The sequence below is a fragment of the Sinocyclocheilus anshuiensis genome, unplaced genomic scaffold (assembly GCF_001515605.1).
Source record: "Sinocyclocheilus anshuiensis isolate Anshui unplaced genomic scaffold, SAMN03320099.WGS_v1.1 scaffold319, whole genome shotgun sequence".
Taxonomy (NCBI): domain Eukaryota; kingdom Metazoa; phylum Chordata; class Actinopteri; order Cypriniformes; family Cyprinidae; genus Sinocyclocheilus; species Sinocyclocheilus anshuiensis.
The window spans coordinates 597,551-618,700 of NW_015552566.1; the positions used below are offsets into that span (position 1 = coordinate 597,551).

General features: G+C 38.6%; 2 protein-coding genes across 2 annotated transcripts in view; both read left to right on the forward strand.

Moving 5' to 3' along the window:
• Positions 1-1,201: 1,201 nt before the first annotated feature.
• Positions 1,202-16,496, forward strand: wdr81 (WD repeat domain 81). The gene is made up of 12 exons (XM_016455610.1): positions 1,202-1,384; positions 2,343-2,751; positions 3,031-6,551; positions 6,676-6,783; positions 6,884-7,077; positions 7,182-7,363; positions 7,477-7,642; positions 8,560-8,725; positions 8,821-9,648; positions 11,673-11,818; positions 11,976-12,158; positions 14,572-16,496. The coding sequence occupies exons 2-12, from the start codon at positions 2,393-2,395 to the stop codon at positions 14,896-14,898; spliced, it is 6,180 nt and encodes a 2,059-aa protein (XP_016311096.1). The 5' UTR covers positions 1,202-1,384; positions 2,343-2,392; the 3' UTR covers positions 14,899-16,496.
• A 655-nt stretch (positions 16,497-17,151) lies between these two features.
• serpinf2b (serpin peptidase inhibitor, clade F (alpha-2 antiplasmin, pigment epithelium derived factor), member 2b) overlaps positions 17,152-21,150 on the forward strand; it is a 6,267-nt gene continuing 2,268 nt past the window's right edge. Inside the window, exons 1-5 of the mRNA XM_016455612.1 lie at positions 17,152-17,247; positions 18,130-18,201; positions 18,321-18,398; positions 18,479-18,779; positions 18,941-19,084. Of these exons, the coding sequence (XP_016311098.1) occupies positions 18,145-18,201; positions 18,321-18,398; positions 18,479-18,779; positions 18,941-19,084 (580 nt within the window). The 5' untranslated portion in view covers positions 17,152-17,247; positions 18,130-18,144. The remainder of the gene's footprint in view (positions 17,248-18,129; positions 18,202-18,320; positions 18,399-18,478; positions 18,780-18,940; positions 19,085-21,150) is intronic.

Sequence of the window (21,150 nt, forward strand, 5' to 3'; positions counted from 1 at the left end):
GACACATACCTTAAAGTCTGGAATGCATATTGTCACAATTTAACCTGCCATAAAATAGCATATTATAAATTTTGCTAAATTTAAACCATAATTAAAATGGAATACAGTGAATTTGGTGTAGGATTCTGAAACAATTTTCACTCAGAAATTGCTAGTAAATTTCAAAAATACTTACAAAGAAATGTCAAGCAACACAGTGACTTGACAGTGTGTTGCACATGACATGACACTTTTAAGTAAAAAGACAGAAACAGCATTTTCTTTTAAAACTTCTATTTAAACGAATAAAAATGATTTTATTTTGGTTCACTTCTTACCCAAAAGCTAAAAATTTGATGATTCTGAAGTTGTAGATCGGAGAACAGAATTTGCATAAAATTTAAATTAAAGAGGGGTTTGAAAACCACTTCTATAGAAACCACACACTTGTGTAACTGGACATTTCATCCAAAACGTAGTTTTATAATAGCGACAATTTCCGAACCCCCCATAGTTGAGTTTTTGCATAGTAAAAGCTAAGAAAATCTGACTATACTGAAACTGAAGATTGTATAGGCTACATAATTTTCCATAAGTTTTGTTTGTTTGTTTGGTGGGTCTGTGACTATGTATTTAGAACGTTAGAGTAGCTCTCAGTTATAAGTCTTACAACAGAATTAATAGCAGGACGCCCTCTAGTGGATTTCTTTAGGCAACAGGTTTATTTTTCGGAGTCAGCATAAGATACTAGTCATGTATCAGCGGCATGTCATGTGATTATAATAAGCTGCTCAGTAAATTGCAAAATGGGTACAAGTACTTTATCATGCCGCCTGTGAATAGGCCTGTAACTAAACGTTATATATATATATTTTTTTGTATTTCTCAATCTCACCGTTTCTCTTGCTCTTGGCCCCCCACCACTACAGATTTTAAATATCTCTCATGCTTCAGCTCATGCTCTGGAGTCTGGACTATTTTTTATTAGAAGTCATGTTCATATTCGCATGGCCATATGTTATATAACAGTGGTTCTCAGTCGGGGGTCAATCCGGGGTCCCTAACAAAGATGAATCAAAATGACAATATAAGTTTAATGCTTGTTTATTTATTTGTTCTTTTATGATCTCGAGGGGACTTGTATTATGAAACAACTCTACTGGCTGAGAATCACACGGCCTGGGAGCGCACGCACAGAGATGAGAGTCACGTGACGCTCTGAACTCAACACTATGGCTTCTGAAGACAACAAAATATTGTCTACTTCTTAGGAAATTTTTGTGCGGTTATGGTGGTTCTCAAAGTACTGGAAATTCAATTTATACATCCCGCAAACATGGGACTTGGCATCGTGATGGTAGCTGTTCCAGAGCGCAGTTGCTGACAAGCAGCAAACAGTGCAGAGGTAAGCAACAACAACAGCTTGATGGACTGATCTCCTCTTCCAAATGTTTGCAAAACGGTGGTGCTTGTGTGTTTACATGAACCAAACAAGTTGTGGCGTAATGTATAGTGCAGTGCTCCTTTGAATCTGTAACTTTACAAGCGAGAACTGACAGAAGTGCACTATTTCCTTGTTGTCTGTAAGAGGAACTGAAAATGTAGAAATTAAATGCAGAAATCAAAGATGAATGTATGTACTACATTTTACACTTTCGATCTTTCGTTTTGGATGTTATAAATGTTTATTATTTTTGATGAAGTATGGAAGAATACAGTCACATGGTAATGCTTGACATTTAGTGATGACATCAGTGTCCTCGACAAATCATTAGTTGTTGCTATCCTGAAGATGATTTGATCCGCAAGCTTCTACTGATACATATTTTGTATTGTTATTTGCATAACATTATTTTATTTGAACAATAAAATAATTCTATAATTATTAAATACTGTAATTATTTTGTTTCCATTATTCTACAGGATTTTATTTTAAAATAGTTTACATCTGTACGTCATAAACATTGCATTTAAATGTTTTTATTATTATTATTAGTAATAGTTTTAGTAATATGCATTGTTGCCTTACAGTGTTGAGTGGATTTCTTCTAAAATGTAATATGAAACTGTACAAATTATGCTACTATAAATAGTGTAATCAGTAACAATATTTAGATTACACTTTTAAGATCATCTGTGATAAAATAACTTTTATTTGGATTTCACACGACTTGCACAAAGTACATTAAGTATATTATTCAAGTTTGCAGTGGATATAAAACACACTTTCCATGTATCTCCATACAAGTCCATTTTTTATTCATTATTTTATGTCATGAACATATGTGTAATAGTGTCTACAGAAACTGATAGTAGTATCTTTAGTGCTTTTCTTTTAACTTCCTGTCCTGACATTTTTTTAGATTCTTATAGGGGCCTACAAGGGCTACAGTCTGGTTAACTTAAAGAGATCATGGAGTGGCTAGCACCAGCCTTGGAGAGGGACCTGGGTATTGATCAGCGGCAGACTAGACCCAGTCAGCGACCCAATGAACTGGTGGTCCTGGTCCCAACTCGATGGGTAATGGCCCTGAGAAACAAGAGAGTTACTCGCTGTGCGCGATACGAGTGCTTCAGCGAGGGGGAAATCTGCACTCTCCTCCAGCGCTCTCAGATGAAATTGCCATCTGGTTGGACACGTGTTTGTATCCATGGCCTTAGAAAGCGCAAACTGGGATACCGATTAGCCAGGGAGCCAGGCTGCCATGGGGAGGGACTCTCACAGGACACTTTCATGACTCTGATGCAGGGAGTATCCCAGTCTAATTTCAGGTACAATACTTTGTCTTTTCTAGATGTTTTTGTGAGAATATATTTGTGTAATTGTTGTGTTTTTAATTCTGTTGATTAAAACAATCTGTTCAAAATCACCTTGTATTCAGATTCAAAACGTTCACTATATATCTGATGTTAGAATTGGATATTTTATTGTGCTTGCTTATTCCATATAGAATTCTTCTCTGTGCTGTTACTTTTATAATAACAATGGTCATTTGGTTAACTTTTTCAATCAGTGTTGACTTGTAATATCCTTTTTTATTTCATTTTCAGAAATCTGTGGCGTGAAGCTTACATGACTCATGTGCAACCATATGCCGATTCCATTGAGCAAACACCTGTTTTGGCCATTGATGCTGTTCGCCAAGCCTTACAGAAACTGTTTTGCTCCAGCATTATCTCTACCGATCGAATGTCACCGTCCCTCTCTCCAGCCAAAGAGAAGGAGAAAGACAGCCCATTCCCATCCAACTGCTCAGCTCTTAAACAAAGTACTGACAGTTTGTGTCCAAATGTGCTACCTGCAGAATGCTTGCTGGAGTCGGAGGAGGTTCTTTATGTGGTTTTCCCGTACACACAATACACTGTTCATGACATTGTCACTTACAGTCCAGCTAAGCTGGCTAACAGCCATGCTAAGATATTGTTCATTTTGTACCAACTACTCATAGCAGTGCGCGAATGTCATGCCTCAGGGCTACTGTGTGGCGAACTCTCCTTACTTGACATTGCAGTTGATGAGCAGCTCTGCAGTCGCCTAAAGATATCTCTGGCACATTATGAAAAGTTTGGAGAGTACAGGGATTCTGTGCCGCATGCATTAGGAAGTAAAGCGCCAACAAGTGTTACAGCAAAAAACAGTCAGAGTCATAACAGTGGTGTGAGTGAACATCTTTGTAGAAATTGTCTGGATGAGCTCAAATCTCTGGTCTTAGACTGGGTTAATGGTCAAGTCAGCAACTTCCAATATCTGATGGAATTAAACCGACTGGCAGGGAGGCGTGAGGGAGACCCAAACTATCACCCGGTTTTACCTTGGGTGGTGGATTTCACTGTGCCATATGGAAGGTTTCGTGATCTCAAGAAGTCAAAATTTCGTCTGAATAAAGGTGATAAACAACTGGACTTCACGTATGAAATGACCAAAGAAGCACTAGCAGCAGCTAATGGAAGTGGTGGAAGCAATTTTGCCTCAGACCTTGGTGGGCCGGTAGTATCTGGTGGGTCAGGCCAGTTGGATCACCTCCACGTTCCCCATCATATCTCAGATGTTCTGTCAGACATAACTTATTACGTCTACAAAGCTAGACAGACACCTAAATCTGTACTGTGCAGCCATGTTCGTTCCCAGTGGGAGCCCAATGAATATCCAGCTAGTATGGAACGTATTCAGAGTTGGACCCCAGATGAATGCATCCCAGAATTTTACACGGATCCCTCAATATTCCACTCCATTCACCCAGACATGCCAGATCTTGATATACCTTCATGGTGTAACTCCTACGAAGAGTTTATTGCTGTGCATAGACAACTGCTAGAGAGTCAAGAAGTGTCTCAACAGTTGCATCACTGGATTGACCTGACATTTGGCTACAAGTTATCAGGTAAAGAAGCCATCAAAGCTAAGAATGTGTGCTTGCACTTGGTGGATAGCCACACCCATCTCACCAGCTATGGAGTTGTGCAACTGTTTGACAACCCTCACCCACCTCGTCTTGCACCTTACCAGTATTCACCTCCAGAACCTCCCCACTTTGGGCCTGTCAACGTAACGACCTGGCACATTCCACCACTTGAAACCACAATGGATGGTATGGATGGACTGGTCCCAGAAACAACAGGTTGTGAATCCAGTGGGTGGTCAGTTGTAGGCCGGGACGAGGAGCTTGAGCAAGCAATGGAAGCCCTTGACTTGAGTGGCTCGTCATCATCTAATTCTGTTCCAATCCCTTTGGCTGGTTCTGCTGGTGGAAAGACCAGTGGAGAGAGTATTGCTTTGGCTCTGTCTCCTTCTCATGGTTCTTACCCTGGTGAAACACCTGGAAATGTCACAAATACCCTAGGATCAGGTATTAGAGCATCCATGCTTCACAGAGCAGCCTCTGTTGGTAAAAGGCCAGAGGCTTCCAATTTTGAGGATTTTAAAATAATCCTGCCAGAGGGATTTAAACCTTTGCAGCCTTTGGAAGAGTTAGAAAAGCTAAACAACTTCTTGGTGAAAGGTCTACACTGTCAAGCCCAGCATACGATGGGTCTTGACACGAACAAGAAAGACTTGAGACCTGTACTGAAAGTTCCTCTGTCATTTGCAGATCTTTTCCAGAGAGATATACAAGCCTTGGGTGTTCTCATTGCTGAGATCTTTTATTCCTCCAAACAGCGGGGACTGAGACCTGGAACACATCTGAGTGATCGATTTCAAGCAGTATTGAAGCTGTGCTCTACAAACCTTCGAGATGTTCCACTACCACTCCATCATGCACTAGAGTCACTTCTCCACAAGCATTGCTCTAAGATAGAAACATTCACAATACACCCGCATGGACTACCGTATCTGTTCAAATATGACCCTATTTGTGAGGGTCTTCCACCGCCAAACCCTTGGCAATTGCTTAGTCCCGTTCTTTCCCCTCTACCCTTTCCAGCATATTTTCCAACACTGCACAGATTCATATTTTCCTACCACGCCAAGATGGAGTCCATTAACAGTGTTCAGGGCCGTGACATTGTGTTCAACTTATGGCAACAGCTGGAGACACTTCTCAAGGACAACATAAATGCAGAGGGGCTTGAGATTCTTCTACCCTTTGTGCTTTCTTTGATGTCAGAGGAGACCACTGCTGTTTATGCTGCCTGGTACTTATTTGAGCCTGTGTCCAGGGTTCTTGGGCCTCGCAATGCCTCCAAGTACCTACTAAAGCCTCTGGTAGGTGTGTACGAGAATCCCAGATGCCTTCGAGGCCGCTTCTACCTCTACACGGATTGCTTTGTGCTGCAGCTTATTGTAAGACTGGGTTTGCAAGCCTTTCTTTCCTGCCTTCTTCCACATGTTCTGCAGGTCATCACAGGCTTTGAAAGCTGCAATACAGCTGCAGGGACTGAATGGGAGGGCTTGAAGGTTTTAAGGGGAGCTGCTGGTGCCTTAGATGAGGAAGAGGAGGACTATGAGTGTGACGATGGGAGGCCGTCTACTGCCACATCATCTGGCAAAGTAGGAGGAGGCAGTGGAGGTGGTAGTGGAGGTGTTGGTGGAGACCAAGGTCTTGTGGATTACTCCTCAGGCATCAGTCTCAACGACCAGGTTTTTCTGACTGAAGGCGAGGACTTTCAGAATGGCTTTTATGTGAATAATAGTGCATCTGGGGCAACAATGGCGTTGGGCGCCAAACAGCAGAACCAAAGCCTAGCAAACAAAGATCAAGACCAGGAATCTCTCAGTGTGGGGAAACTGAGTGACAAGAGCAGCGCTAGTGAGGTGTCCATTGGAGACCGTGCAAGTTTAAAGTCTGCTGACAGCAGTCAGGACCTAAAGCAAGCTAGTGATGGTGAGGATGGTGGAGAGCTTGAGGATGAGGAGACAGTGGAAGACCAAGAAAATACAGTGCAAAGGGTGCCCAGTCTAGAGATGACTCTTTCAGTTTGCACAGAGGAGTCTGAGGCAACCGTGGTCACACTTGAGGGAGACATCATGAATGGAATTGTGCAAGAAGATGCAGAGAAAAACATGGAGGAAGAAGACACTGAACATGACCCTTTAGAAGATTCTGAGGAAAAAGAACACAAGATACTTTTAGGTGAGTCAAAACAGATCTTTTTGTAATGTTTGTGCATTCCTTTGATTTATTTGTACATGTTTAGTATTCAAAGTAGCAGTATGCCTGAATTATGCAGTAACAAAAAATATATTGTGTTTTCCAGACACTGTTTGCAAAACTGTCAGATGGCTGTCTGCAAAACTGGGGCCGACATTGACATCTCGATTCATAGCTAGGAACCTGCTGAGACTTCTTACTACATGTTACATAGGTACAATTTCTGAACTGCATACACATCTCTATGTTCTGTGGTATTTGGTGGTTTTAGCTTAATTTATTATCTCTGTTATAAGTAATCTTTTCTTTTTAAGGTCTTGATAAACACCAGTTCATGCTCTCTGCAAATGAGGAAAATAGCCTTGAGAGCGTAGGAAGTGTATATGAGAAGAAGCCAGTTGTTGGTGACCAGACTGCACGACCAGTCCTCGAGTGTCTTATTTACATAGCACATCTCTATGGAGAACCAGTCTTGACTTACCAATATCTACCCTACATTGGTTACCTGGTAACTTGGAAATCTCTGAGGCTCACTGATTAACAGTTCGGCTTGTAAAATTTCTTTTTCTTTATAGATTTTTACTTAAAATTTTACTTCCTTGAAACTTGCAGGTCTCTCCACCTTCTTCTTGTCGTTTGAACACTCGAAAGGAGGCAGGGCTTTTGGGTGCAGTGGTACTCACTCAGAAGATTATAGTGTTCCTGTCAGACACCACTCTAATGGATATGCTGATGAAGATTAACCAGGAGGTTCTGCTGCCTCTGCTGGATTTGTTAACATCAACTAAGATGGGGTAATAGCTTACATATAGTGCATCAGTCATAGTCAGGAAGTTAAAAAAAGAAAGTTGGCAAATTATATATAAAAAAAAGCTGTCCTCTGACTTTTTTTTCCCTCTGTGTTCAGCTTTCCTAGTGGAGTGCAGACTCGTTCCGCTGTGTGTATAAAGACTCTGAGCCTCATGGCACTGATCTGTCTGCGGATTGGCCGAGAGATGGTACAGCAGCACATGGCAGAAACCCTATCCAGGTTCTTCCAAGTTTTCCCCTTGCTGCAGTGTCTGCAAAATCAGGTAACCAAAGACAATTTACAATATTGTATAATGTATAATTCAGTCCTTTTTTTTTTGTAGGGATGCATGCTTTATTAATATTTGTAATCATATGATATTATAGAGGTTTTTTTTAGTTTATCTGGATATTGCATATTTAATTGCTCAATCATGCTCACTTAATCTATTTTTACATTTAACCTTTGCCATCATATAACACTTACCATAAAGTTCATCTTTAAAAACTATAATTTTATAATTTTACAACACGGTTAGATGTACTTTTATGCACATCTTAACAGTATCCTATTTTCATACTGTAGAATAAAATGTTGTGATGTCTAAATTCACTTATAGCATTTTAAACAGTTGGTTTTAGTTTTATTAAATGTTTTATTTGGTTTAATTTATTTAACAAAAAAAGTATTGGAAATAATTTAGAATTTTAATATCATGCATCCCTGTTTATTTTTTCATTTGTTTTTCATTTGTTTAGTTTCATGTTGTATATATGAGTCTTCCTGACAGTTTTGTCAAATTTGAATATACTACCGTTTCAAAATTTGGGGTCTTTTTTTTCTTAATGTTTTTGAAGGACGTCTCTTATGGTCACCAAGGTTGCATTTATTTAATACATTTAAAATTTAGTGTCACATGATTCTTGGAAATCAATCTAATTGTGCTCAAGAAATTTTTTTTATTATTAGTAATGTTGAAAACAGTTGTGCTGCTTAACATTATAAATGTCTTTTACGGTCATAAAATTTGTAATTATTAAAATAATTGATGTCTTTCAAAAAAATCCTAGTATACTTTGGTAGTATACTTTGAAATTATTATCAGAGGATTTTTAATACTTGGCCTAAATAGTTTGTAGTCCGATTCATAAACAACTACATCATTACTTAATAATTTAAATTAATTTTCTTTATGTGCAGATGGGAAGTGCCCCGCGTAGGGAGGTTGGAGACAGCACATACTTGGATATGTGCAGTCCAGATGGAACAGAGATTACTTGTGAGCTTGGAGTTTTGGAGGAACTTCAGGCTGTGTTTAATCCTGAAATGGCTTATGCATCTTATATTCCTTTCTACTGTCTTATTGGTAAGACACATTTCTACTGGTTAGCTTTTAAGCATTGATAAATGTGTTCCTATTCATCTTCATTAGCTGAGTTGTATATACCTTCTTTTTTTTAGGTGATGCAGCGATTCGCAAACTAGTTACAAATCATGAGCTAGTTTGGAGTCTGGCTCAATCATATCATGAACGAGCAAGTCCAGGTAGCCCAGAAACCAACCCTGCTGGAGGTCAGAAAACTACTGCTATGGGCCTCTCTCCTAGCATGGGCCACCAGATGGGTCGTAGTCCCTTCCCTGCTCCCTCGTCCACTTCCACACCACTGGGTGGAGACATCCTGCCTGAGTCAGGAACATTTGGCAGTCATCTGGTGGGAAACCGTATCCAGGTACGCCGGGACACTGAAGCCTGTGGGAGTCCTAACTTGTCTTCTTTGGAAACATGGACACGGCCATATGGTAGCAGTGCTCCTCAGATGAGTCTAGCCACCACTGCACTTTCCTCAGCCGGACCTTCTTTCTCTCACTCCTCATACTCTTGGGTACTGGGACCCACTCCAGAGGACAGCGCACTGAAACAGGACCTCCCACGCAGCAGTCGCTCCCTGCAGGGTAATTGGCTTGCCTACTGGCAGTATGAAATTGGTCTTAACCAGCAGGACTTGCATTTCCACTTCCACCAGATCCGTCTTCAGAGTTTCTTGGGCCACTCGGGCACGGCAAAATGTCTGGCGCCACTAGCAAGGGAGGACTACTTCCTGTCTGGGAGTAAAGACAAAACGGTGAGGCTGTGGCCGCTTTATAACCACGGTGATGGCACACGAGAGGTCGAACCTCGACTCAAGTACACAGACCACCGCAAATCTGTCTTTTATGTCGGCCAGCTAGAGGCCTCACAGGAAGTGGTGAGCTGTGATGGTACTGTGCATCTGTGGGATCAATTCACAGGTGAGAAAATAACAGTACTGTTAATTTGAGCATCTTACAGTATTACAGTAACTGTCCTTTTGTGGCATAGGATAGGTTATTTTGTGTGATTAATCTCTTACATTTTTTCGCATTCACTTTCCCTACCGTTCAAAAGTTACGGGTCAGTAAGGAAATTCATACTTTTATTCAGAAAGGATGCTGTATTTTGTATTTTTTTCTCCAAAGAATCCTAAAAAATTAAATGTATCACAGTTTCCACCAAAATATTAAGCATCACAATTGTTTTCATCACTCTCTCTCTCTCTTTCGGCTTATTCCCTTTATCAGGGGTCAATTGTTTTTAACACTGATAGTAAGAAATGTTTCTTGAGATACAAATCGGCATATTAGAATGATTTCTGAAGGATCATGTGACACTATGTTTACATGCACAGTTTTGGGTTCAATCGGACAGAATTAATTCCAATTGATTAATCTGAATGTAGTGTTTACATGAACGCTAAATAAAGTGATCGGGTTGATGTGCGCGTTTATGTCACAAGCTTCAAATCGGAATAGTTTTTTTTTTACATGCGCACACTGCACAAATATAGAGTTTCTCACTGTTTGCGCATAATAACCACTCTCCTACACTGTTTCTTTATTTGTTTTTAACAGCAGAATTAATATTTATCCATTTCTGGATAAATATACATATAAACCGCAGTGCCGTGCTGCTCTTATTTATCACGCAGTAAAAATGCCCCTCCCCGCTCCCAAAACGGGTTGCCTGTGGATGAGAATCCAAAACAAGGAATGGTGGGACGTTGTCCTGCTCCACTTCACAGTTGCCGAGTGAAAGGAGAGTTTTATAATGACAGGACACACATTTATACAACACTTTATTCAAAAGGAAGAACCGCTCGTTCCGCCGCGCGTCATACGTCATTACGCTATTTCTGCGTCATTGCACATGCGCAGTCCTTTCAGTTTCGGGGTTCAATCCGATTGAGTGTTTACATGCACTCTCAATCGTATTAGAAAAGGAATAAACCACCCCCTTCAATCCGATCGAAATTTCATTCCGATCGAGCTCAATCGGATCGATTAAGGTGTTTACATGAAGGCTTTTCAGTCCGATTGAGCCGTCAATCCAATTACAAACGGATTATTTGGTTGCATGTAAACGTAGCCAGTCTGAAGACTGGAGTAATGGCTGATGAAAATTCAGCTTTGCCATATAAGATAAGAAATAACTTTTTAGACTATATTAAAATAGAAAGCATCTATTTTACTTTTTAATAATATTTTACAATATTACTGTTTTTACCGTATTTTTGATTAAAATAAATACAAACTTGGTGAACATATAAATTCCCACCCCAAAATTTTGAGAAGTAATATTTGAGAGATTTCAATTTCAGCTTTGAATCATACCTTCAGAATTTTTACTTTTCAGACAGGTTTATGTGTAGACTTCATTATTTACCCTCATTCCTTACCCAGACTTTCACTTTTAAGCTTTGAAAATCCATTACAAAAATATGAATTATTACATGGAAAACATTTAATTTACAATATATTTTATTAATATTTATATACAAATTTTTTAAATGAAATAATCTAATAATTAAATAATAAAAGATTATTTACTGTATAATATTTTCTATACATTTTAAAAAAGTTATGATTGTCCCACAGTCATTTCCAGTGTAAGCAGATAAATATTAAATATGATATATTTTTGTGCATTCAGCCAAGCATGTATATGATGCATACAGTATGAAAATATTATTTTATTTGGTTGATGTCAGATACATAAAATGGTAGTTTTTAAATTAGCCATAGCATCTTTTTATTACAAAAATACATTTCCACAACTGTCATCTCCATTACATAATGATATTATTATTAGATCATTAATATACAAAATGTATACATTACCACAAATTCCACTACAAATTATACATACATATTCTTATATAGATTACCTTTTGCCTGTGTCTGTCAGACCAACAGCTTTCATATAATTTCTTGTTTTGCTCTCTCCTTCATATGACTAGGTAAGAATATTCGTTGTTATGAAGCTCTGGACGGGAAGAACCCCATCACGGCTGTCACCACTATGCCTGCTCCTCACTGCAGTGTAGTGTTTGCTAGCGCAGACTCTGTGCTGCGTTTCATAGATGCACGCAAACCTGGCTTGCAGGTATTGCTCATTCCTTTTTCTTTAATACATGTTATGTTACAAGCAGTTATTTTTTCAGATCAATTTTTTTATCAAGCATTATAATGGCCGGGCTGGTTTCTATATATTCCTTCCTGCAAAGCTTATGGTAAGGACCCTGCTTTTTCTCTGTTGACAGCATGAGTTCCGTCTGGCCTACAGTAACATGAGCGCTGGCCTGATACGCTGCCTGGCTGTCAGTCCGAGTGGACGCACTGTGGCGGCAGGCTTCTCTACTGGATTCATAGTGCTGCTGGATGCAAGAACGGGTCTGGTGCTAAGAGGCTGGCCCGGTCACGAGGGAGATATACTGCAAATGAAAGTGAGTATGCATGTCGTTGGTTAATGTGTAATACAAGATGTGCATATGACTGCATCAGTGGCGTGTCCACAAGGGTGGCACGGGGTGGCAACTGCCACCCTTAAAATGAGCTTTGCCACCCCAGTTGCCACCCCAAAGCAGCGTATGGGATCGAAGTGCATTGAGAGCGGAGCAGCGTGATTTTAACTGAAGCGGGGATCTTTTGAAAGTCGGAGAATTCTGGTTTTCGCTCGCTCTCAGAGTGCTCCACTACCGCTCAATCACTAGCACAATTAATGCCATAACTATAGCCGTTCTAAACTAGTTCTGCCTACAAGGATTGTACTGCACGCACACATGTACAGACACATAACGGATCACTCACACACAGAAACAAAAAATATTGTCAACGCTGCCCTGTGATTTGTCAATAAAAATGCTTAGAAACAGAAAAGTTATACCGAAAATTTCTTTGTGTTTTGAAGTAATCAAAATCCAGAGCTTCACTATTAGTAGAGAGACGTTGCACAGACAGGCAGGACTAATTTACATAATCGCGCTCTCACAAATGCATTCAAATAAATGTAATTTTACTGTGCTTCTATGTATCTGATTTAATAACCAATAAAATAACTGACAAATGTAGCCTACTATCATTACATCCTTCCAAACAAAATTCACACTTCAAAAAGCTGCAATGACAGATTTAACTTTTAATTCTGATAACCTTTGAATCGTTTAATGCACACTTACTAAAAGGAAAGAAAATAACACATTCATTTTTTATTTTTTTTTGGTTATTATCATCATCATTATTATTATTATTATTATTATTATTAGCCTACTATTCATTCATTTGATCATTAAGAAATAAATGAATCAAATCTGTATGTGCGTTTGTGTGAAAACCCCCTTTGTAATTGCTAACATTTTCACAAGTAACTGTAGGCTAATTTAATTACACTTTTTTTTCTCAGTAACTGTAACAGATTGCACTTACATTTATTTTGTAATTAAATTACGTAATTCCGTTACATGTAATTAGTTACTCCCCAACACTGGTGTTGAATATACAGAATATATGGGGAGTACAAACACTGATCTATAGTTGCCACCCCTCATTCTGCTCTTGCCCCCTCTTTGCCACCCCAAGTACAAAATCCTGGACACACCCCTGGACTGCATGCTCTGTTGTCCTTTGATGTTTTTGTAGCTCAAATACTGCATTGATTTTAGGGAATATTATGTTATATGGATACACACTGTTTATAAAAATGACTGAAACAAGCAAAAAATTCGGGTGTTTTTCGAGAGTTTACGGGACGACTACATGTACTATATATAATCAAATATTAGAATGGAGAAGAACCAGGAATCGTTACAAAACATGGACTAGATTCCCATCTTTGTTTTGGTGTCTTGATTCACATCTGTATTTGAGATTTCTGTATGAGTAAAAGTTGTACCCTGTTGGTTTGTTCAGATGCAGTCAACAAGGGACTAGAACTAAGCAAGCTTTATTTAACCCTGATTTGTAGGGTCAAAGGTCTCTGCCACCAGAGGCCCATGTTTGGGCAAATATAGACATGAGTTACTCATTAGGACAAAATCTATGAGCTTTGCAGATTGCTGCACAATTACTTTATTATTTGTGACTATCAGGAAATGGATGAACCTTAGTAGGGCTCAACAATAAGGATGTCCTGCTGGACCAGGACCAGTGTGAGGGAGTTTCAGGCTCATGCTTTGTTGCTATTAATAATCTCACATTCACGAATCTTGTACATACATTTGTATGCTTTATGAATTTAAATATTTGGTTTTCTGTGATATATTCAACATAATCATTACACCTTCTGCTCATTAGTAATCAATAAGTACACTTGGGTTCATAATTTTGAGGTCAGTAAGAAAAAAGTTTTTTTTTTTTAGCTTTTAATTTTATAAATTAAATATATGATAAAATATATGAAATAAATGCTGTTCTTTTTAACTATGTTCGTCAAATCCTGAAAAAATCAAATGAATACTGTCTTGATGAGCATAAGAGACTTCTTTCAAAAACAAACAATCTTACTGACCCCAAAGTTCTGAACTGTGCTGTATGTGTTGAAAACTACTTATAAATCATTAATGGTTTGTATCATCTGCCGTTCTTTTCCAGCAAAAGTGTAATTATGAATTTATGGGGTTAGCGTCCTGTTTTTTTATTATTTTTTTTTTGGTAAGATACGTAACATTTTTTGGGGTTACAAATTGTGATTTGTAAAGAAAAAGCTATTTTTTGTGAATGGAAAAAATAGTAAAACTTGATGAAATTAAAAATATAATTATTTATATAGAATATAAAAAATAAATAGTACTTGGCTGTCTAAATGTCGATACTTCCCCATCTGTTTGTTACAGTGATTTTTGTGTGTGTATCATTTTGTAGGCAGCAGAGGGCAATTTGCTGATTAGTTCTTCATCAGACCACACACTGACCGTTTGGAAAGACGTGGAGCACAAGCCACTCCACCAGTACAGGACTCCATCCGACCCCATCCATGCATTTGATCTTTATGGTGCTGAGATTGTGGCAGGTACTGTTGCTAACAGGATCGGGGTGTACTCTATTTTGGACAGCACGGCCAACCTGGCGGGATCCACCAAGCTCAGCACAGAGAACTTCCGTGGGACTCTCACAAGTCTGTCCGTGTTGCCTACAAAGAGGCTTCTGCTGCTCGGCTCTGACAACGGTGCCATCAGGCTGCTGGCTTAAACTAGCTAGTGTTGCTTTTTCAGAAAATGATATTCCTCGTGCCACCTTTGGCTCCTTTCCCAGAATGAAACGATCTTGCCAACCATGCACAAAGAAACCTGTTTCAGTCGTAGAAGGAGCAAGCCTGATATTTCCATTTTAAACTCGCTGAAAGAGAACTTAAAACCTCTCTCTTTAGTAAGTGACCAAAACGGAATATTGCCTCTGATTCATACAATCAAAAGAATTGTCTTTTTTTATTATTTTTAGGGTTCATGTGATATAACTGCACTAGCTGCTTTGTACGTAATAATCAACTCTGTAAATTCTTTTCAAAATAGTCAAATGAATGGATTCTTAGAGGCATGCATGAGATGAGCTGCTCAGGAAAGTTCAAGTGTGGTTCTAGTGTAGCGTTTACACTTTCCATTAGATGAGTGAAATCACCAAAAACAACACTGTGAGAATCACAGGTTAGTGTATGTTGATCATATCATATGATTCGATTTACCAGACTTGCTCAGCAACTATGCAGTATTCATGGTAGACCTTTATAGTGCACCATGTTTGGCGCTTTTTTTTCTATATTACACAGTACGTTTCTTCATCCACGTCAATGAAGCATAATGAACAAGCAAATGTGATCAAAATGTCCAAGATGACTCTTCATTCTGTTACTGTACACCGATTGAGAGTGTAAACGCCTAATATGCAATGGGACGGTCCTTAATCCTGAATTTGGACCTTCTGACATTTAAAATGTATCTAATGACTAGCAATTTGATGCTGTATTAACCTTGATGATGTAGTAATTCACTTGTCACATCAACCCCAGGTCAAGCAATATGTTACATTTTACTCACACCATACTGTATGTATGTTTGTATATACATACACATTTATATATGTATATATATATATATATATATCTTTGTTGAGCCTAATGCTTACTATCTAAAAGAAAACTTTTATGCAACATCCTTGAATAGATATGAACTAGGAACTAACTATTTAATTTATTACTGGAATGCTTTATGTAAAACATTATCGTCTCCAGACATTCCAATTATATAATGTTCGAATATTTAATGAGAATTTATTCAGATTACTAAAACATGTTACTGGCTCTGTAATTCAGCACAATATACTTTCCGTAACCCACTATTTGTCAGGTTTGGAAAATTGGCTTGTGGATTATGCGTTCTGATATGAATTCACGCCTTTATTATTTTGTGTTGAAACAGGCTTACTAGTGTTATAGTGTTCATTTTGAAAAGCACATTATTTTATGTTACTAAGTAGAGGATTGTGGTGAATCCTATATGGCCAGACACTTCGGAAAAGTGGATATCGCTTTATATATGAATTCTTCTAAGTATTTAAAAATACAATTGGTTGTATTTTACTCCTCAAACAGCTTGATGATTTTGATCATTCGTGCTAAAGACGATGTCTGTTTGAGATTGACAAACATCTGTCTGATGTACAGTAACACAAGCAACACACTGTCTTGACATTGACCATTGCTCTTTTGTATTTCATTGCGAGTATTTTTCTTTTTTACTTTTAAACTGTGACCTTTTTCTATATGCTGACTAAAATGAACCTTTTCAATTATTTAAAGTAAAAGAAATTGATCATAAATGTCTTTTTTTTTTTTTTGTCTGAAAAACTTCAAACTGGGTGATTGATGACCTACTCATTGATGAATGAGCAAGATTGGGCCGTCATATGGTTTGCTCTGTAGATTTTCATGCTTGGAAACTGAACACCCAACAGAGAGGTTACTCTGATAGGACAAAGTCCATTTGAGTGTTTGCAACACACTGCCTTTCAACTGTTCTCAATTTGGAGTTCTTGGCATATGCTTGCGGATGACCCAAGGTAATGGTGGAGTCTGGCACTGGCTTGTTTGTCTGGCATATAAGAAAGCAATATAAAAGCCCTCTATCCAATAACGGTCTATATTAATATCAGCATTGGCAGTGCTGACTTGTCATCTCCTCCTCATTTATGTGCAGTTTTTCTTGTGCAGCATGTTTACTCATATTCAGTGTCTCGCATGCACTGTCAGCAGTGAGATTATTTAGCTCGGCAAACTATACAGTACCAGTTTATAACCTACTTCATTTAAAGTCTTCACAGATCCACGAATCTACACACTTGAGTTTGATGTTTGACCCCAAGGTCTCTCAATATTTACATCTATGAAGAGGTAGGTCTAAGAGCTATATGAGGTAAAGATCAATGAAAGTTGAAATGTAACTGCCTGCTCTGAGACTGCCAACCCCTACAGCAAAGAATTTTCCCATTGCCTATTTTGTGTGTTTCTTTCCCGAATCAGGGCTGGATCCACTGGAGATTTGCACGGTAAGCTCACAGTTTTGTTTATTCTCATACATTCTCAGCATAAATAATTGTTTGCAATATATTACGTAGATATTGTGTTAAAATATACTAGTTTAATCCATTGCCAGCTCTTTTGGTTTGTAAATATGTACACTTCGTCTTTCGTTTGTGTATTTTTGAAGTGGTTTGTGTATTTTTGAAGTGTAATTCCCAGTAATGACAAATAATTCCCACAAGAATGTTTTGATAAAACATTTAACAAAGCATATTTTATGTGCACAAGAAAATTGATTAGTAGTAATGCAGTAACATTTCCATAAATACATTGTTGATTTAAAAACAATATATATATATTGAATTTTCCTGCAATCTGAATTTATTTAACCTGTAGCTATAAACAAATTTAAAATGCTTAACCCTGGAATTATGCAACAGCTGACAGACCTTTAGCCATGTGAAGCATTTATTGATTATTTGACTGTATATTTTGATCAATCTGTAAGTTTAAAAACAACAATCCACCTGAAATTGGAGGTGTTAATCGGATCATGTATTGGTTTATTGCCAATAGCTAGATTATTGAATGAATGATGAATTTCTGTGCAAGTGAGGGAGACCTTCAGGAATGATTATTTTAGATAGTTTCTATCCAAAATAATATATTGATTAAAATTGTGTGTGAGGATTCTTTTCTTCTGTTTCTGCTGAACAATCTGATCTGATGAAGTGTATACAAAATTTGTATTAATGGATTTAATATGTTTTATCTAATAATAATTTAATAAGTATGGATAATATGTAAAATGGAAAGAGTACTTTTGTACAAATGACCAGTGACCAGGCAGTGATCAACGCCAAATCATCCCATATTCTGTATAAATTGTGCTGTTCTTTGGTTTTTAGACTAACTTCTAGAACATGAAATTGTGTTTTCTGGCATTCCTCCTCCTTTGTTATGCCAAGCAAGGCTGGACGGTAAAGCACTCAACTGATTTTATGCTGTTTATTTTTTCCAAATGATTTCATTCTGTTTTATTAAATTATTGATTTTATTCTATTATTTAAACGCCACAAATTGCTCCTTGTCACTGCAGGAAGATGCGACTGAACCAGAGGATGGAGCAGTGCCTTTAATTCCGCTCATCCCACTGATGCCTAGTAAACCCGTATCAGTAAGAACCCACAATGTTAAATTCTTGAAGGTGTATACATGTTTAGACTTTTGACACTCCAATCGCCTTGTCCCTCTCAGGATTTGAAAGGCACTCTTGACCCCACCATAACAGAAGCACTCACAGTTTCTCCAGATGGCCTAGAAGTAGATCCTTCAGCCTCGGTTCCCTCTCCTGGGCAGAAAGAAGGCTCCTCTGAGGAGGACCTTGATTCGCTCTGTGATGGGGACATGACCAGCCAACAGATTAAGCGGACCGTAGGCAACGGCATTCTGAAGCTTGGCCTTTGGTTCTTGGAAAACTTGAAGCCTAGTCCAGAGCAGCCCAATGTCATAATTTCCCCACTTAGCTTGTCTGTAGCACTCTCACAGCTAGCACTGGGTAAGTCTACAATGAAAAACAAAAGACTCGGAGAATAACAAATGTTTTGGTTTCCATTACGTTTATATTGAGTTTTTTTTTTGGCATGCATTTATTTTCGCAAATTTAGTGATATTATATGTATCTCAATAAGACAATCTTGTTGTTTATCTGAATCTTAGGAGCAACTAATGAGACAGAAGAGCTGCTTCTACATCACTTGCATGCGGATGCACTGCCATGCTACCACACTGCCCTCAGCAGCCTCCTGCGCAACTTCCGCAGAAGGAGCCTGTCCATCGCCAGCCGCATCTATCTGAAAACTGGTGAGAATCGCACGTATACCACAAAACAGATATATTGTCAGGGAGGTTGATATTGTGGCCGCAAAAAGCTTTTTTTTTTGGTCCCTTAAAATTGGGGGTGGGCGATATACCGGTTGAAATTTTTCAACCGGTAGAGATTTTGGACTATTGTCTCTATCGCGGTTACACGCTCACGTGATGTTTCTGTGCTACGTGGTCACGGAAACATATCGTTTGCACGCGTTTTTAAAGTCACCATGAAATCAAAATTGAAAATTCTTATTTTTTTATTGGAATACTGTAGTGTTTATTATAAATAATTTATCCGTGCACTTCATTATTTTTTTTTTAATTAATGTGCCCTCCTAATCTTTAATCAAAAACATTAACCTCCCCTCTCCCTCAAAACGACTCATCTTCTCTTCCGGTCACGAGCTATGGCGCAAGGGCGGAGCTAGTGACGTGAGGGGTAAACGCTGGGATAAAGGATGGGGAAAAGCTGAAGCTGATGCTTCACTTTATAGCACTGACACCAGTCATGAGGGAGTACGTTACCCCTAAACATTGAAAAGATATTAGTATATTACGACAACATTACTCTTAGGACATCGCCAACTAATTTTTTTCATGAATATGACTTAACCTGATGGAGGACACGCTCAGTCATTCAGGCAGTCTCTCTCTCTCTCTCTCTCTCTCTCTCGTGCGCGGGCGCGCTGTTTAGGCATGTTTTGATCGTCGTCATCATCCTTAATAAATAAAACATTTATTCATGCTAGGGTGTCGGCTGTTAATCCAGTGGAGAGAAATCCCCCACCACTAACTGCAAACTGGCATTCAGATCTGCCTCCATTTTGTTTGCAACGCCCCACCTTCCAACGATCCAATCAATTCCCGAAGGACAAAATCAAGTCATGCCCTCTCATTTCAGATGCCGTTTCACTCGGATTTACGACACAGTAGAGAAGAAAAGACAATCGCAACTTCCGTTTCATGCCGACTTTAAGCATTGCGGTTTAAAAACCAGTGATTTTAAGCTGTTGAAATGCAATCAGCAGCTAAAGAGAACTCATTTTGTTAAATGCACATGCTGTCTGAGAGACTGTTTCGCACGTGAAGACATCACCCACCATGAGCTGGATGCCCAGGTTACTGCCTTTAAGATGCTACTTTATAAATAGCACTGATTAAATCTCTATTCCTCACTACTGAACTCTGTTACTCACTATTTGATCTCTATAGGTTGCTCGATTCCCCTTTAAAGGTGACAAGAGTCTACTAGTAATAATGCCAACATCTGGACATATGAATGTATCAGCCGTTGCAGCTAAGCTCAATATCTCAGATCTTTACCGTCGATTACCACGAGAAAGAAACATGCAGGTCAAACTCCCAAAATTCAAGCTTGACTTCAACCAGGACCTCCAAGAAGCCATGACAAACATGGGTAAGATGTCTTGCATCTAATTCATGACTCATTAGTCATTAGAATCACCTTGGGTTCAAAATCTTCTTAATATTTCTTAATTACTTATTTATATGAACAAATATATAATTCTACTCCAATCCAGGTCTAGGAATGCTATTTAGTCACCCAAAGCTGGACCGCATCTCTGAGGGCCCCTTGTTTGTGTCCAGTGTACAGCATATGTCCAGTATTGAGATAAATGAAGAGGGGGCAGAGGCAGTGGCAGCAACTAGTGTGGTCAAGACAATCGCAACTTCCGTTTCATGCCGACTTTAAGCATTGCGGTTTAAAAACCAGTGATTTTAAGCTGTTGAAATGCAATCAGCAGCTAAAGAGAACTCATTTTGTTAAATGCACATGCTGTCTGAGAGACTGTTTCGCACGTGAAGACACTTCTCATAGAGTGCGGAAGTATTGAACAGAGTTATTTATTTATTTGCTGCTTTATAGGCCTTGAACAATTAAATACACACTTTTATGTGTCAAAATGCCTGTCTTTGCAGGTATCCTCATAAACATAGTAGGTCTTAAGTGAAAGCAAACAGCTGAGAAAGAAAACAGTGTAATGGTATATTGGATCCGGGCAGCTCTTAAAGTGACAGCAGTCTAATATTCCTGC

Excerpts from the sequence above, each read along its gene's own strand:
- wdr81 (XM_016455610.1), top strand. The coding sequence starts at position 2,393 with ATGGAGTGGCTAGCACCAGCCTTGGAGAGGGACCTGGGTATTGATCAG. Across the intron at positions 6,784-6,883 it reads TCTTACTACATGTTACATAG|GTCTTGATAAACACCAGTTC; the intron begins GTACAATTTCTG and ends TTTCTTTTTAAG. Across the intron at positions 7,364-7,476 it reads TTAACATCAACTAAGATGGG|CTTTCCTAGTGGAGTGCAGA; the intron begins GTAATAGCTTAC and ends CTCTGTGTTCAG.